Source organism: Canis lupus, chromosome 13 (assembly GCF_003254725.2).
Source record: "Canis lupus dingo isolate Sandy chromosome 13, ASM325472v2, whole genome shotgun sequence".
NCBI classification, from domain to species: Eukaryota; Metazoa; Chordata; class Mammalia; order Carnivora; family Canidae; genus Canis; species Canis lupus.
This window is the reverse complement of record NC_064255.1, coordinates 45,214,592-45,229,982: the sequence shown is the minus strand read 5'-3', so window position 1 is coordinate 45,229,982 and position 15,391 is coordinate 45,214,592. Positions and strand designations below refer to the sequence as shown.

The 15,391-nt window shown below is 50.9% G+C and overlaps 1 protein-coding gene across 18 annotated transcripts in view; it reads right to left on the bottom strand.

The window, feature by feature from the left end:
- The window catches only part of DCUN1D4 (defective in cullin neddylation 1 domain containing 4), an 81,799-nt gene extending 67,634 nt beyond the window's left edge, over positions 1–14,165 (bottom strand). For 4 of the 18 annotated variants that reach the window (XR_007401669.1, XM_025435507.3, XM_025435508.3 and 1 more), the window contains exon 1: positions 1,880–2,347. Coding sequence is in view for 8 of the 18 variants with exons in the window: in XM_035705533.2 (XP_035561426.2) it covers positions 1,880–2,378 (499 nt within the window). In the remaining 10 variants the exon portion in view is untranslated. Of the gene's footprint in view, positions 1–1,879; positions 2,717–2,853; positions 2,876–3,506; positions 3,557–3,656; positions 3,684–3,982; positions 4,125–13,844; positions 13,906–14,009; positions 14,031–14,063 lie in introns of those variants that run through there. The other 14 variants (XM_025435511.3, XM_035705321.2, XM_035705358.2 and 11 more) reach the window with 11 other exon arrangements.
- Positions 14,166–15,391: the final 1,226 nt, after the last annotated feature.

Here is a 15,391-nt window from a genome sequence, read left to right as displayed (position 1 = left end):
CACACTGCCAACATGAAGCAATGAGCCTGAGGCTTTCCATAAGCCAAACACTAAAAACAGAGGAATAAAAGGATGCAAAGAGCCTAGAGTCTTCAAACACTGAATGAAACACAGTCTGAATGATTTCAGACACTGCACGAGCCTTACAAACCATCTACTCTCTATACTTCTTGCTACTGGACAATAAGAAGTTCTATTATTTATGCCATTTTTAGTTGTGTATTGTTAACTTGCCAATAATTGATACTATACTGGTCAAATCATGAGGTCAGTTTCTGACAGGTAGTTTTTTATCCTGCTGAGTTAACAAGATCATTATTATTGAGATGAGAAAATGCAAACACATATTATTAGTCAGAAAGAAAGCAATACGCTTTAAGAGCTGCTGGGAGCAGCTAAAGATAAAAACATAAAGGGATGTAATGATAAACAACATTTGAAAAAAAAAAGTATGATCAAGTATCGATGGGGCACTTCTTGGAGGCAGGAACAGAGGAAGGAAAGAGTAAATGTACAGATGTCCTCTGAGGCAGAGAAAATGAGGGAGACTCTCTTTTCTGGCAATATTATGTTATAGACAAGTTAAGTTAAAAATCCTTTCCAATACAGAACAGAGAAAAAGGGGCATCTGGGTGGCTCAGTGGTTGAGCATCTGCCTTTGGCTCAGGGTGTGATCCCAGGGTCCTGGGATCGAGTCCCACATTGGGCTCCCTATGTGGAGAGCCTGCTTCTCCCTCTGCCTGTGCCTCTGCCCCTCTCTCTGTATTTCTCATGAATAAATAAATAAATAAATAAAGCTTCAAAAAAATACAAAAACTCTTAATTAAAAAAAAAAAAGAAAAAAGACCACTCCAAGGTCAAAAATCAGAGGAACCTAAAATCCACAGCATAAAGTCTAAACTGATCATGTTTAGAAACCTAGGGTTGGGGGAGGGCCTGGAGGAGAGGGGCTCTGTGTGTAAAGGGCACCTGCCCTTTGGGATGTAACAAAAATAAAAAAGGGAAAGAAATGACTAGCCTAATATTTTAAAACACTGTCTTGAAGCCAATCATAACTCTTGTTTCCAACCTCGTACACTTTACCCTTCATGTGAACAAATTCTAGCATTAAGCATGTATTTTAAAAAACATGTCCGTATTACATATTCACATATCACAAAGGGCTTCCTGAACATTTCATTGTAAGATCAATGAAATGTAAGAGAAATTTTTTCCTGCCCCCCCCAAAAAAAAAAAATCCATTGCCCGATTTTTGAGCCATTATTTAACCATCAACCACTTAATCAAGTATGCAAGTTCAGTGTGTGTGTGTGTGTGTATATATATGTAACCATACTAAAAGCTTCCAAATCTTAGGCCTTTTTGGTAAAACAGCATCATTAGGATCCTTAGAATATCGTCCTTGGGACTATGCAACCGACAGCCACAAGTTTCATTAAGACCTTAGAGATCACATACAACCAGTCTGTCATCCCCGAGCTCATCTTACTGCCCTCACATTACACGTTCTGTCAGGCACAGACTCAGCACTCAAACGGGAGGGGACGGCAATGGCCTGGGAGGAGGCGCTGGGGCTCTACAGCCGAGATGGTGGGCTCCAATGTTAGAGAGGCAAAGGGAAAGAAAGGCATTACAGCTGCAGCTAAGAGAAAAAAAAAAAAAAAAAAACCAAAACCAAACAAACAAAAGAACCAGGAAAACCTCTCCAGGTCCCCCCCACCCCGGTTTACCTTCTGCTACCCTCATTTGCCTCCCACGTTCCCCTGAAAACTCAAGGCCTCTTCTCTCCCTCCGCTCCTTCACGCGGGCTTTCCGAATGGGCACGGGTCCACCCTCCACCCCCCAGGCCGCCGCCGCCGCCGCCGCCTCCGCCACTCACTTCTAGACCATCTTCTCCCAAAGAGTCCCAGCGCTGGGCGGTCCGCACGGCCCAGGAAACACACGCGCACACCATCTAGACGGTCTTCACGGGGGCGTGCACGGGAGTCCCCTGCGCCCCCAGCCCGTACCCCGGGGGTCACGGACGCCGGAGCCACCCGACACCCGGCGTCCGAATCTGTGCCCGGGCCGCGCCGCGCCTCCGCGCCCGCAGACCGCTGCGCCAGACGGTGGAGGACCGAGCATTTACCCTGCGGACGCGGCCACCGCCGCAGGCAGGCGGGGCGAGCCCCTCGAGAGGCAAGAGCCCCGGCGCGGAAGCGCCGCGCTGGGCTCGGTCCTCCCCGCCCGCCGACGCGGGAGGAGGTCCGGGGAACCGCCCCGGCCCGGGGGACCAGAGGGGCTCCCGGGGGACCAGAGGGGCTCCCGGGGCTCGCGCGGTCCGCCGGGGAGAACGCACGAGTTCGCGGCGCCGGGAGGCTGCGAGCGGCGCGCGGCATTCTGGGACTCGTTTCCACAGTTACCCACGTGCACCCAACCCAACCGCGGCCCCGCGCGGCGCGGACTACAAGTCCCAGAATGCCGCGCGGCCGCCTTTCCCCTTCACACCCGGCCACCGGAGCCAGACCCTAAAGGAAACCCCTAAAGCGTCCTCCCCGCAAGCCTGGCCGAGGTCGCGCCCCGCGGCCGCGGCGCGGGGCTTCGGGCCCGGCCCTCCCTGCAGGGAAGCGGGTCCCCAAGCACCAGCGTCCACACCTGACGACCAGAAATTAGACAACTGCGTCACAGGCTGCCAAACCCACGGACTGCCTGGGACCCCAACACCTCCCTGCGCAAGCCTCCCCCCCGCCGCGCACACACGCACACCCCCAGTCTGCAGGGCCCGACCCCTCCGGACCCCGCCGCGGCGAACCCGCAGCCCGCGCCCCGGCCCCGCCTCCCGGTCCCGCAGCCGGAGCCCGCGCCAGCGCTGACCTCGCTTCCCGCCGCTCTGGGGGAACCGCGGCCAGCGCCAACCTCAGGGCACCTCCCCGCCCCCTCCGCCGCGCCCCGCCCCCTCCGCGCCCCACACCCCGAAGCTCGGGGCTCCCCCTTCCAAGGACCCCGTCTGGATCGGGGGCAGGGACCACCTCCCAGGAAACAGAGTCTCACACCTTCCCCCCCACGAGCCCCGCGCGGACCGAATCCGGACTTGACAGTCCTCCCCCCGCCCTGGCCCCTCCCCACCCCCCTCTCCTCCCAACTAGCTCTGCACCCCCACCGCACCTCCCCTACCCCTGCCCCCATCCTGCACCCCAGAGCCTCCCCGCCTCCCTCTCCCCTCACTCCCGACCCCCCTCTCTCCCCAACACCTGCTCAATCCTATTAAACCCCGACGCCTGCCCCCTCTCACCACTCCCAGTTACCCCCCCCACCCTCCCGACGCCTCTCCCGCCCGCCGGACTCCCCAACTATCCCATCGCACCCCGAGCCCTCCCGTTACATCAGCCCTCGCCTCGGTGCCCGCCCCCCGCCCGCCCTGCCCCGCTCGGCCGCTGCCCCCGTTCCCCCACCGCATTGTTCCCCCCGCCCCCGCCATCCAGCCCTTCTTCCCATTGTCCCCGCCCCCGCGCTCCCCTCGCACTCACCCGCCTTTCTCACGGAGCCGCCCGCACCGCTCAGCCCCTAGGAAATCCTCACCCCTGCGCCCCGCCGCTCGCTCCCTCTCCCCCTGCCCGCGCCGGTGCCACCCCCGGCCCTGCCCGCCAGCGCCCGCCGCCGCCTCCACCTCCATTCACCCCGGGCACTCCGGTCCCAGCCCTGCATCGCACGTCCCGCCCCCCCTGCCCCCAACACTGAAAGGGAGCCAGTCCCCACCCCCTCCCCTCCGCCCTCCCCGGCAGGCCGGCCCCTTCCCCCCCCGCCCGCCCCCGCCCCCGCCCCCGCCCCCGCCCCGCGCCGCCCGCAGCGTCACCGCCCGCCCCGGCCCCGGGAGGGGAAGGGGTGGCTCCCGGGCAGGGGCTCCGGGCGCGTTTCGGGACAGGAGGCGCGGGGCGGGGACTGCGGGAGCGGAGCGGAGAGTGGCGGCCACGCGGCCGCGGCCCGCTCGCCCCCCGTTACTCACTGACAGCGGCGGCATCCGAGTGCATTTTCGGGCAGCTCACACCCCGCTCGCCGCCCCGGCTCCCGCGCTCGCCTCGCGGTCCCCCCACCGGCTCGCCGCACCTCGGCTCGGAGCGGAGGACCAGCCGCCAGCACTCCGGGCCCGCCCCCCTCGGCTCCAGCCATTGGCCGAGCTCCGGCCGGGGGCCCGCCCCCCCGCGCTTCCCATTGGGCGAAGGGCGAGCGGAGGGCGCCGGTCCGGGCCCGGCAGGGAGGCCCCGCCCCCGGAGGGCCCCGGCGATTGGCCCGGGCGCCGCGTCCGCGCACCGCCCCCGGCGGAGGCCACGGGCTGGGGCCGCGGGTTGGGCCCGGCTGCTGTCACTCAGCCCCGGGGGTCCGGGAGCGCGTGTAGGGGCGAGGCTGGGGAACTGGTCCACCTTGACCCTGAAGCCCCGCCCCGCCGCGGGCGGGATTGGTGGAGCCGCAGACCAACCGAGAGGGATGGGTCGGCTTCTGAAACAAAGCACGCGTGGTGTTCCGCGGGGAGCCGCGGGGCGCCAGCGCGGTCGGGGCAGCGCGTGTCCCGCTGCGAGGACGGGGGGCGGGGCGCGCCCCGACCTGGGGCCCCCACTCGCCTCGCGCGCCCCGCGGGCCCCGCGGCGCTTCTCAGCAGGAGCCCGGTCCGCGCCCAACTTGGGCTGGGACGTCTCCCGCTGGGTGTTTCCTACCGCGGGAAACTGGACGAGGAATCGCCGCGTCCTCGTTTCCTGCAAACCCTCGGGTGGGGAGCAGATCCCCGTGCCTCGTGCAACTACAGCAGACCCTCCTCTCCCCGTTTGCGAAATGCACGTCCCTTCCAGGATGCACACACTTCTTCCCCCGCCCCGGGTCACAAGTGAGCTGTTGTGCAGGCTTCGGACGCTGCGAGGCACCGTCGGGCACACGCACCTCGGTGGACGCCCCGCCCACGGCGAGTTAGGGCCGCGCTCTGAGCGTGGGGCTCAGGCTGGCGCATTGGCAAGTCCAGAGGGGAGGTGCCGAGGCCTCAAGGACACTCAGCCTGAACCTGATTCACCGACTCTGCGGGGGGCCTCGGTTGGGCTGCAACGTGAAGGTGTTAATTTAAGGGAATTCTTAGGACCTAAGGCAAGAATTCGCACCATTTTCACCAGTTGCAACCATTTTTCTCAACGCCTTCCAACCGACTCAACACACTCTAACCATAATGCAGCAGAGTAACACTTTGAGATACTGGGGAGGATAGTCCCCAATCACAGGACACCTACCTTATTACCCTGTATCCCTAGGCCCTGCCCCAGCCTACAGCCAGGGCATTACACCCTCTCAAGGAATGGGTTACACCACAAACAACTGGTAACAAAACATTAGTCGCTTTGGTTTTAGGTTTCATCAGCCCAAGGCTTTTGAGTTTCAGCGTTCTGAAATTTAGGTTTCAAATCAAAGGGATAAGTGTCAAGCCAAAACCAAGATATTCTGAAAGAACAGGACCAAACCAGTTCCTCTGTCCCACACCACTTCTATTGTAGTCCACTCTTATCCCCCTTAATCCCTAATGTCTCAGGGGTAAATTATATCCTTATAATTTTATGTCTATCATATTTCTATCATCCAAGTGTTTATGAATCCCTTCACCTAATCATAGAATCTCAGAACTGACCTTAGGTTTCTCCTCGAAAATCTCATCCATATGGGTGACCTTTAACCTGCTAGGCCTCACAGAGATGGGTAATTACCTCTGGACTCTGAAATAGACCATTCCTTGTTGGACAGATCTACTTTTTTTTTCTTTTCTTTTCTTTTCTTCTTTTTTTCTTTTTTCTTTTTTTTTTTTTTTTTTTTTCTTTTTTTCTTGAGAGAGAGAGCAATCCCACAAGGTAGGGAAGGTGGGGGTGGGCAGAGGGCGAGGGAGAAGCAGGCTCCCCGCTGAGCAGGAAGCCTGATGATGCCTGATGCCTGATACCTGCAGGCTAATCCCAAAACCCTGAGATCACCACCCAGCCTTTGGCTATCTGCTTAACCAACTGAGCCACCCAGGTGCCCCAGGGCAGATCTAATTCTAAGAGAGCCTGCCCTTACTTCGAACAGAAGAGCTGCTCCTGCATTCTTTATCCCATTGATGCTTTCAACCTATCCTCTATCTAGGAGATAATAAATTATATATATCCTACACAAATTCATATTATTTTATATGCATAATATTTGTATGTTTTTTATTGATCATGGTACTTCAAGGGCTGAGACACATTGCTGTTTTGCACAGAAATGAGTTTGCTTCCTAACACCTCTAAATTTAAAATAAGCCCAAATTAAAATTAATTTGTTTTAGGTACCAGTTTACTATATTGATTCATTTGCAGGAAACCTGATAATAATGTATGTAATGGCTAAGCTACTGAGCTGTCTGCCCGCGGCTCTGTCCCTAGCACTCATCTCTTTCCTGGCTCATGGTGTCCACAAAAACTATACAGAATGTTTAACCTTTGTTATTTCTCAGCATCACTTTCAGTTAGATCAGTATGGTTATTTTCAAATAAAAACACACTTAAAAGAGTAATTTATACAGATCTTTTTGATAGTCAACTGCAGCCTCAAGCTTGAGGGGCTAAGCTCATCCTTAGTCTCACATGTAGTATGAATAGTAAAACAGGTATAATTAGGTGATTACATAATATTCTGCAGCTATCACCCCGTCATTTTAATAATCCACAAGACTATGAACCTTTGAGGGCAGGAATCTTCTTATATTTATCTTTAAGTCCCTAGCATCTAGCACGGTGCTTTCAAATAGTAGGCACTACTAAACTGTTCCTTAAAATGAGCCGAATCTTGACTGTAAAGTGAAATTTTAGATCTGAGAGAAGTCTTGGGAAGATCCAACTTCCTCATTTTAAGAATATGAGAGTTGAGGTCCAAAGGAGTTCGATGTCTAATCCAAGTTCCCCAAATAGTTAATGACAAAGCAGTAACTAAATTAGGTTTCTCCACTCCTAGACCAGGTCTTTTCTCCTGTACCGATATCAAAGCTTCAAACTCCAAAGATGGGTAAATCACTCTTCCTTCCCCTTAGAAAGTTATTAGAGCAATCTAATACAAATTCTATACTTCATAGCTGAAATACTGCCTTCTTTTTTATGAAATTCAACAGGGAATGTTTTCAATCTGTAATAGAACATTTAACTTTTTTCTCATTGGTACCGGCTCCAAATAACTTGATCCCTGTGGGGACGTTTACTGAGATAATAATGTCACATTTCTGTGCCTTTATATTCAAATCCTTGGGAGGGGGTTAGAAATTAGTAAGTGTTTGGGACTGTGATGGTAAAGTTAAACTTTTTCCCAAATTCTACACTCCACAGCATGCTTTTCTGCATGTGTTGGGGATGAGGATACAGAGTGGAGAAGGGCGTAGTCCTAAGACTGAAACTTGGGCCTGCTCAGACAAATAGATAAATGTGCCCCTGATAAAATTGGAGGACAATCGGAAAGAACACATGTCAGGGAGGAGTTAATTTAGCCTCAGATCACAGTGAAAGAGTATGTAGAACTCCACTAGTTATCAAAAGTCAGGCTACATGGGTTTACATGGAAACAAACAAACAAACAAAATAAATCAATCTGTAGAGGTCAGGATGCTTTACTTCTCCAAACTCATAACCAACTGACAGTTTGCTAATCCCAATGATAACAACTTGTTTTTTTAGTTGCTACCCATGTGATAGGCACTACTCTCGATAGTGCTTTGCTTGTTAAAGTAGTCCACCTAACCTTGCAACACTCCAGTGGGGCACTAATATTATCCCCAATTTACAGATAAGTTAACTGAGGTTTAGATCGGTCAGTAACTTGCCCCCTAGCTAATAAGGAATAGTGTTCCTAAGTGGTCAAATTCCCTGTGTTATAATGTACCCTCTCTTTAAAAAAAAAAAAAAAAATTATTTATTCATGAGAGGCACAGAGAGAGAGGCAGAGACACAGGCAGAGGGAGAAGCAGGCTTCATGCAGGGACCCCAATGTGGGACTCGATCCCGGGTTCCCAGGATCATGCCCTGAGCCGAAGGCAGTTGCTCAACCACTGAGTCACCCAGGGGCCGCAATGTACCCTCTCTTCTTAATCAGATTAATATATGCCCTCCATACCTGAGAGATTCATTTAAAAGGATACAATGATATAGAGGTGAATGTGTTTCTAGAAGTGAAACCTAGCCTTTTTCTAGAATATGTAGACACTCAGGCTGCCTTTGTAGATATATATTACAAAAAATATGAGTCAGAAAGATTATTTCCAGGTTATTCCATCCTTCTTATCTATTTCATCTTTTTGACCTTATTTCAATAACAGCTATCGACTTCCTGGTATATTATGAATGAGATTATTTATCTAGGGTATCTAATGAGGCTCTGCTGAACGTAATACACTCCCTATTCTGATAGATCAGTGGGACGGGGGACAGCCCCTTCAGCCTCCTGGAATTAACCTTTTAACCATTGAGGTCTGTGCTATGGAGAACAGTTTCAGCTTTTAATTTCATAAGTATGCTGTACTTAATGCTGCTTTTCACAGCATACATAGAACAGTTTTGCACTTGCCAGATGCAAATAGGGTAATAAAAATGTAGGTTTTGTTTTTCAATACCTATACATAGTCATGTCCCAATTATTAGGTTCATGGAAAAAGCTTAGAAGTAAACATTTTCTTCCATTGTCACCAAGAGGGACAGTTTCTCCTCAAAACTGACCATAGTCGGGGCACCTTCTTTAAATTTTCTAACCTGTTAGGCTATTATCCTATTAACATCACCACTTCACACCAAAGATAAACCTATCAATGAGCCAAAATTCAGCATCAATACTCTTAGACACTATCTGACTAGAAAATGTCCTACCCAAATCAATCTCTTATTTCCAAATAAAATCTTCTACCTTAATTTCTAACCAAAAAGACCTAATTAAACTATATTTTCTTTCCTTTATAATTACTATAGCTCTCAGCCTATTAATCCTTAGTTACCACAAGTAACCTCTATAATTACTAAAACACCAGTCAATAACGATCAACCAGTAACAATCACCAATCAAGTCCCATAACTCTATTACGCTGCAATTCCCATAGCTTCCTCGCTAAGAAATCCTGCGTCTCCCGTATCATAATCTCCCCCTGCCTGTGTCTCCGCCTCTCTCTCTGTGTCTCTCATGAATAAATAAATAAATCTTAAAAAAAAAAAAAGTGGTCATGATTGACAATCTGAAAAGATGGCATTGTTTGCCACGTATCTTGTCCACTACACTTTTCCTTTTATCAGCTTCCTTCTCCCTTGCTCTTCTTATGCTGACAATGACACACAAGCAAGTGACCTCTTTATATATTTTTTTAAGTGACCTCTTTATAATCACGACAGGTTACTTTGTAGAACTGATATCCTGTCAGGTGGGTTTATAATGTACATTAAAGGGATTTCCATTTTTTCATCAGCCTCTGTTGGGGCGATAATGTAACTCCCCAAATTAAAAAAAAAAAAAGAGAGAGACTTTAAGAGATGGAACTTTCTGGAACCACCTCTACACTGGGCATTTTTAGCTGCACTTTTGATGTTTTTTCTGAAGCAGAACATAGAACATAGGCTTAATCCAGACGGCCTGGATTAAAAACCCATTGGTTTAAGAAGACACTGTACCACTTAAGACGATGAGTTACCTCACATTTCTGTGTGGTTTTCTCATCTGCAAAATAGTGAAAATAATAGGACCTACCTCATGGGTATGTTGTGAGAAATGAGTAAGTATAAGTAAAGCACATAAAACTACGTGGCTTAATACCTGTTAGCTGCAGCACTCAGCATATTCTGGAATAAACCTTTCCCCCTCCCAGCCAGCTCGTCATCCCAAACCTTTCTTTCCCTCTAAGCTGGTCCCTGACTCCACAGTCACGATGTCTTATTAACTCGGCTTCCTTTCTCCTTTCTAGAGTTTACGGGAACATTGAGTTGGGGTACGGAAGCGTTCTTCACCAAGACACCCCACCAACGTGAAATCCGTCTAGTTTGAAACTGAAATTCAAGACTCTGAACAATAAAGGGGAAAAAATGAGTCCCTCGTATCAATGCTGTGTCATTCAAACTCTTTGAAAACTAGCTTAATGAAAATTGATTGATCTTGCAAGTTCAGATGTACATAGGAAATTCCTAAACAATCACACAGATTGTAGTAAATTACCGGGGAGCCTACATAAATAGAAGCCCATATTATGTTCCCATAGCGACTAATATCTCTTCCTCGTCCTTTGAAGTAATATTACCCTTCCCCGAGTGCCACAGTTACGGGTGTAAAAGATTTTTAGTCTGCTATACCAGAGGCAAAGTGTCTTCGAGTATCACCCCTGGGCCAGACTCCCCCACCTAAACCCTTGAGCAGGAATTCAACTTGTCTGGGCCTCACTTCCTCCCTCCATGAAAATGGGGCTGAAATCTTCAAGGGATAAATAGGATAAAATATGTGCAAGCACTTGTAAAAGTAAGAGAGAGAAGCAGGAATAAATGCATGAGCACCAATTCTGCGATGCTTTGACATACTTCCTTGTGAACTTCATGCGGTCTTGTGAGGTGCAGTTGGCTAATTTTTATGCTTGGGGCTATTGCAAGTAAAAATGAGTCTGTGTTTTTAAGTTATCTGGAAAAGCCTGGTTTCCTCCTTTACGAAGCTGCCATTTTAAGGCTCTCTCAGAAAAGCTAAGGATTTTCCAATTCTGCTGAGATTTGACATCAGTGTTTCAGTTTCAATTTCAATTTCTTTTTCTGATCTTTTTCTCCAGCCCAACCATAGAATGCTTAAACTGCCACTTTTCTTTTCTTTTTTTTACCCAGGACCTTTTATTTTTCGGAAATCCCACCTGCCTAGGGATTTAACAGACTATTTGAACAAAACTGTGTCCATTACCACACGTTCTTCTCTGAATTGGGTCTTTTCACCTTATTCGCATTGGGCTAATCAGGTCCTTAATGATGTTGCATGAAATTCGATCTCCGCAGGTATCATTTTCCAACTGAATCTAAACAGGGCATGACGTTTAGGGTGACTGTCACAAACACAGCATCACTTCAGTTAGGCCAGCTAGCAGGGCATGGGCAGGAGGAGTGACCATTTTCCTCGCACAGTGGCTTCTGTGTGTCGCCAGGCTCCCCATTCCCCCTGGCCTTCTCTAGCCTGCCTCCATGAACACAATGTCGTTTTAACATCCCTCTCAGGGCAGTACAGGAGGCCCCATCCATCTCCAGACGTCGGGGCTGCACAGCAGCCGAGCATCTCATTATGGCAACGTGAAGCATTCTGGGAGAGTGGATGGAGCCGGCAGGCAGCAGGGGAAGTGGGGGAGGGAGGAAGGGGCCGGCAGGAGCTGAGGAAAATATATGCTCACTTCCTTGGTGATAACCTGCTATGGAAGTAGGAACTTCCTGTTCTGGAAAGGAAGAGGATGGAGGAGGCCGCAACCTGGTGACTAAGCAGATTCCAGCCCCTACCACGTGGTGGGTCTGTCTCCACTACCCCAAGACCCCAACACTCACACCTGAACCCCCCAATTGAAGTCACCCCAGAAGCCAAGTCATGGGAAGAAAGTAATGAATCCACGTATTTAAGAAAAATACTGATGGTTCCCAGATAGAGAAAAGAACTTGGAGGGGCAGGCCTGCACGCACACACATGTGCAAGCACACATACGGACGCACGTACAAATCATTTCAGTGGGTCCTGTGGCTCCCAAAACGTTACAGGCATTTGCTTTAACCACTTTGGGCCAAGGCAGTGTAAGCAAGTAAAGCGTAAGCATCCGGGGTTAGTTGAAAGAAAATATTGTCCAATTGGGTAAATCGGTGATTTGCGTGTGTGTGTGTGTGTGTGTGTGTGTATGTGTGTCCTAGATAGACATTCAGTTGAGTTTACAAGTATTTCCCTTTGAAAATCCCAACACTCTAGGGATGAGCCAGTGGCCATCAGTCGTGTGCTGGTGACAGAGGGGTCCACCTGACGTGGGGCCTGCGCTGGGGCGACAGTGCGCGTGACAAGGTGAGCAGGTGCAGGCCGTGCGGTGGCAGGAGGGGAGGGAAGCTTGGCTGGGGGTGGGGGAGCAACATTTTCAAGGCCATCGGGAGGATTTTGGACTCCTGGACAAAGGGCAAGAGAGAAGCAGTGCTCTTTGGAGAGGAGACGCTGAAAATAAACTTCTGTTCCCAAATTTTGCTCACCTCCAGTTCCAAACTGGGTTGTGGTCAAAACTGCCTTTTCTGCAGCCGCGCACCCCCGGAGTCTGGGTCCTCCCCTGCCCCCTGTGACTCTCTGCCATCCCTGTGGCCTAGCGGTTCCATCCTCTGACCCCCTGGCCCCAGGCCCTGATCAGCACCCCTGCACCTGGCCCCCCAGGCCCTGTGCCCCCCACAGTCTGGTCCATTTGCTGGGCAAGCCTGCTCTTGAGCCCCTGCACCTGCTTCTGCGCCGCTCTCTGCCTCCCCGTCCCCCCCACCTCACAGCCACCCATCCTGGCCTCAAAGCTCCTGCACTACAACCGTCGTCTGTTCTGAACCTCCAAATTTTATCTAACTGGAGCTTTGGGAAACATTTCAAATTCAGATAATAGGCTAGGGGGATATAAATACTGGATTGGCGGCCACTTACATACCCCCCACTTGGCACCAGGCACCGTGCTAGGGTTTGTGGCAACTCATTGAATCCTCTCAACGATCCCAAGGGGTAGAAACTTCTGTTTAAACTCATTTGACAGGCGAGGCAACTGAGGCACAGATCAGATGAACTGACTACCCCAAAGCCACACAACTCGTAAGTGGCAAAACTGGGAGAATTAAGGCCAAGTACCTTCAGATCTGCATGTTGCCTCACTTTGCTCTCTGGCTCCTCTGTGTAGCACTGTACGGAGGGCCACTTGCCCACCCTCTGCAAACCACCCCCCCAGCCCCGCCGCCCCCAACGCACCCTCCAAGTCCTTTATTACAGAGGCTGTACCTATTTTTCTAGCACCTGCAGGCAGTCCCACCTAACATAAGTCTAGGGGGCCGGGGCCAATGTCCCGTGTCCTCTCTGCCCATCATTAGCGGGAGCATGAAACACAATTTCCCCAATTCCAGGGAATGGGACTTGATTCTCTTCCTCGTTAAAATGCTTTGGGGATCTGACAACAGAGCTACATGGGGGGTGTGCACCAGTAGGGCTCAGGGTGCCTCGGTTGGTTAAGTGTCCGGTTCTTGATCTCAGCTCAGGTCTTGATCTCAGGGTGGTGGGTTCAAGCCCCATAGTGGGCTCCATGCTGGGCGTGAAGCCTACTTAAAAAAATAAAATAAAATAAAAAGAGTAGGGCTCAAAGTAGCAGAGTATTGTTACCGGCCATTCGGCTTTAAAGGGCAGCCACTGCATGTGGATCAAAACTGTGCCACTTGCCCCCTTGGCCAGCCCTCCGGATAGACGGCTGCTGTTTTCAGGACGAAGTCCCTCCTTTGTGAGTGAAGGCAAACCTCTGTGCCCCCTAATGTGAGCAAGACTGAGCTTGGACGACATCCTGGAGGACAGACCCAGGGGGTTGCCTGAGAATCAGAGGGAGGCCAGGCCAGTGCTGAGAGGTTGCGGTGCTCAGTGGGCACAGGAAGGGTCTAGGGCCAATTCCTCTTGCCATATTGGGGTCAGCAAATGGAGACACCACTTTCTTCCCCACCTCCGAGTCACTGTGCCACCGTGGGAGCAAATAAACGACGCCTGGCTCCCCACAGCACCCAGGAAAGTCTAGATCCCAGGGGCCAACAGCCCCCTTCATGCCCCCTAGAGATGCTTGCATGTGCCTGGGACCTACGGGGATGATCACAACTTACCTGTCCAATGTCTCATTCCCTCAGCTCCTCGTGCGTGCCTGGCTCGCTGTTCCCGGATAAGCTAATGCAGGGGAAACACAGATGTGTTAACCCCGCACCCCCAGCAAAGATATTTACACTCAAAATAAAAGACTCCTAACAACTGGCTCAACACCAACAACATACTTCCCCCAGCCTCTCCTCCTCCCCGTCTCCAGTACAGCTCGGCTTCAGGCTCACCTCCATCAGGCCTCCTTTGACTGAGGTTACCCACAGTCATGTCTTTTTCCACTTCACACCTGCAGCACTGGAACGGAACTTGGCGGGAGGGAACAGAACCAGAACAAACAGGAATAGAATGTAGGGCCAAGGTAATGAGCTGGACACATTCCCTCATCTCACAGGTGAGGACACAAAGACACAGGAGAGTCTGGTCAGACAAGGCCCATGGCAAGTTGATGGCTCCGTGGGGCCACTTGGACTTTTTTTGGCCTGGCCTTTCCCTCTTTTGCTAGAAGGAGCCCTGCTTCTTTTCGGGGATCTGCTCATCCCACCCTTCATCAGAGTTTTGATAGCTGATCCCCCCCCAACATTCCCAATGAGCACGTGATCTCTTGTTGGCTCATTCCTCTCTTCACGAAACAACCATTATCAAGGGCCTTCTGTGTGCCCGACACTGCTGGGCTCTTCGAATAACATGTTGAGCAAAAACCAGACCCAACTGCTGCCTTCCTGGGGCTTACGAGCTTGCAGAGGAGGCATTCCTTAATTAGTCATGCAAGCAAGATAAAATTGCTATTTTGACAAGTAATAAGGAGAAAAGGGACACAGTTTTTGCGAGCCTGTGATAGGGGAGCTGGCTCAGTTACTTTGTACAGGTGTACAGTTTGTGCACTGTGCAAAAAAGCACAGCCAAGGGGGCAAGGGGGCTGGGGTACCACTTGTACTCTGTTCAACCCATGGGCTCGGTGTGAAGCTGTGTTTGCTCAGAGGAAGGGGCACCTTGTTCTTCACACACCTCTCATAACATTACATTCCCTATTTATAGTCCAAATTTCGTTTCTGTTACTTGCAACTGGGGGGTCCTGGCTCACAGAGCAAAGCTGGTTCAGCTCTCCTTTCTCCCAAGTCCGTTGGGCCTCCTCCCTCCACCAGGCCCCATCCCTCCATATTAGAAACCTCTGCCCTGTCAGGCCACCTCACCTCCAGCGCAGGAACTCTGTCTTTGATGATCTAGTTTTGTCTCCAGCACGTAACAAAAACTCAATAAACATTTAATGAATCAAGACTTGATTAACTCCCTACTGGCAGTCATTTTGTCCACTGGGATTGCATGAAGTGTGAGTACTGGAGTTTGGAGCAGCTTTCCTGAACATCTCTCATCTCCATCAGTTCCCCCATGGTTTCCACTGGCCCTGAACAAATGCAGACTCCGGCTTATGCTTATATTAATAAATAGCTCCCATTTGTCTACACTTTGGCTGGGGAGAGCTGGTGGAATTTATTTCATAAGGAAGAGTCAGCAGCTTTTATTCCATCTCTGCATGCCAAGTGGTAGTGGGCCTTTA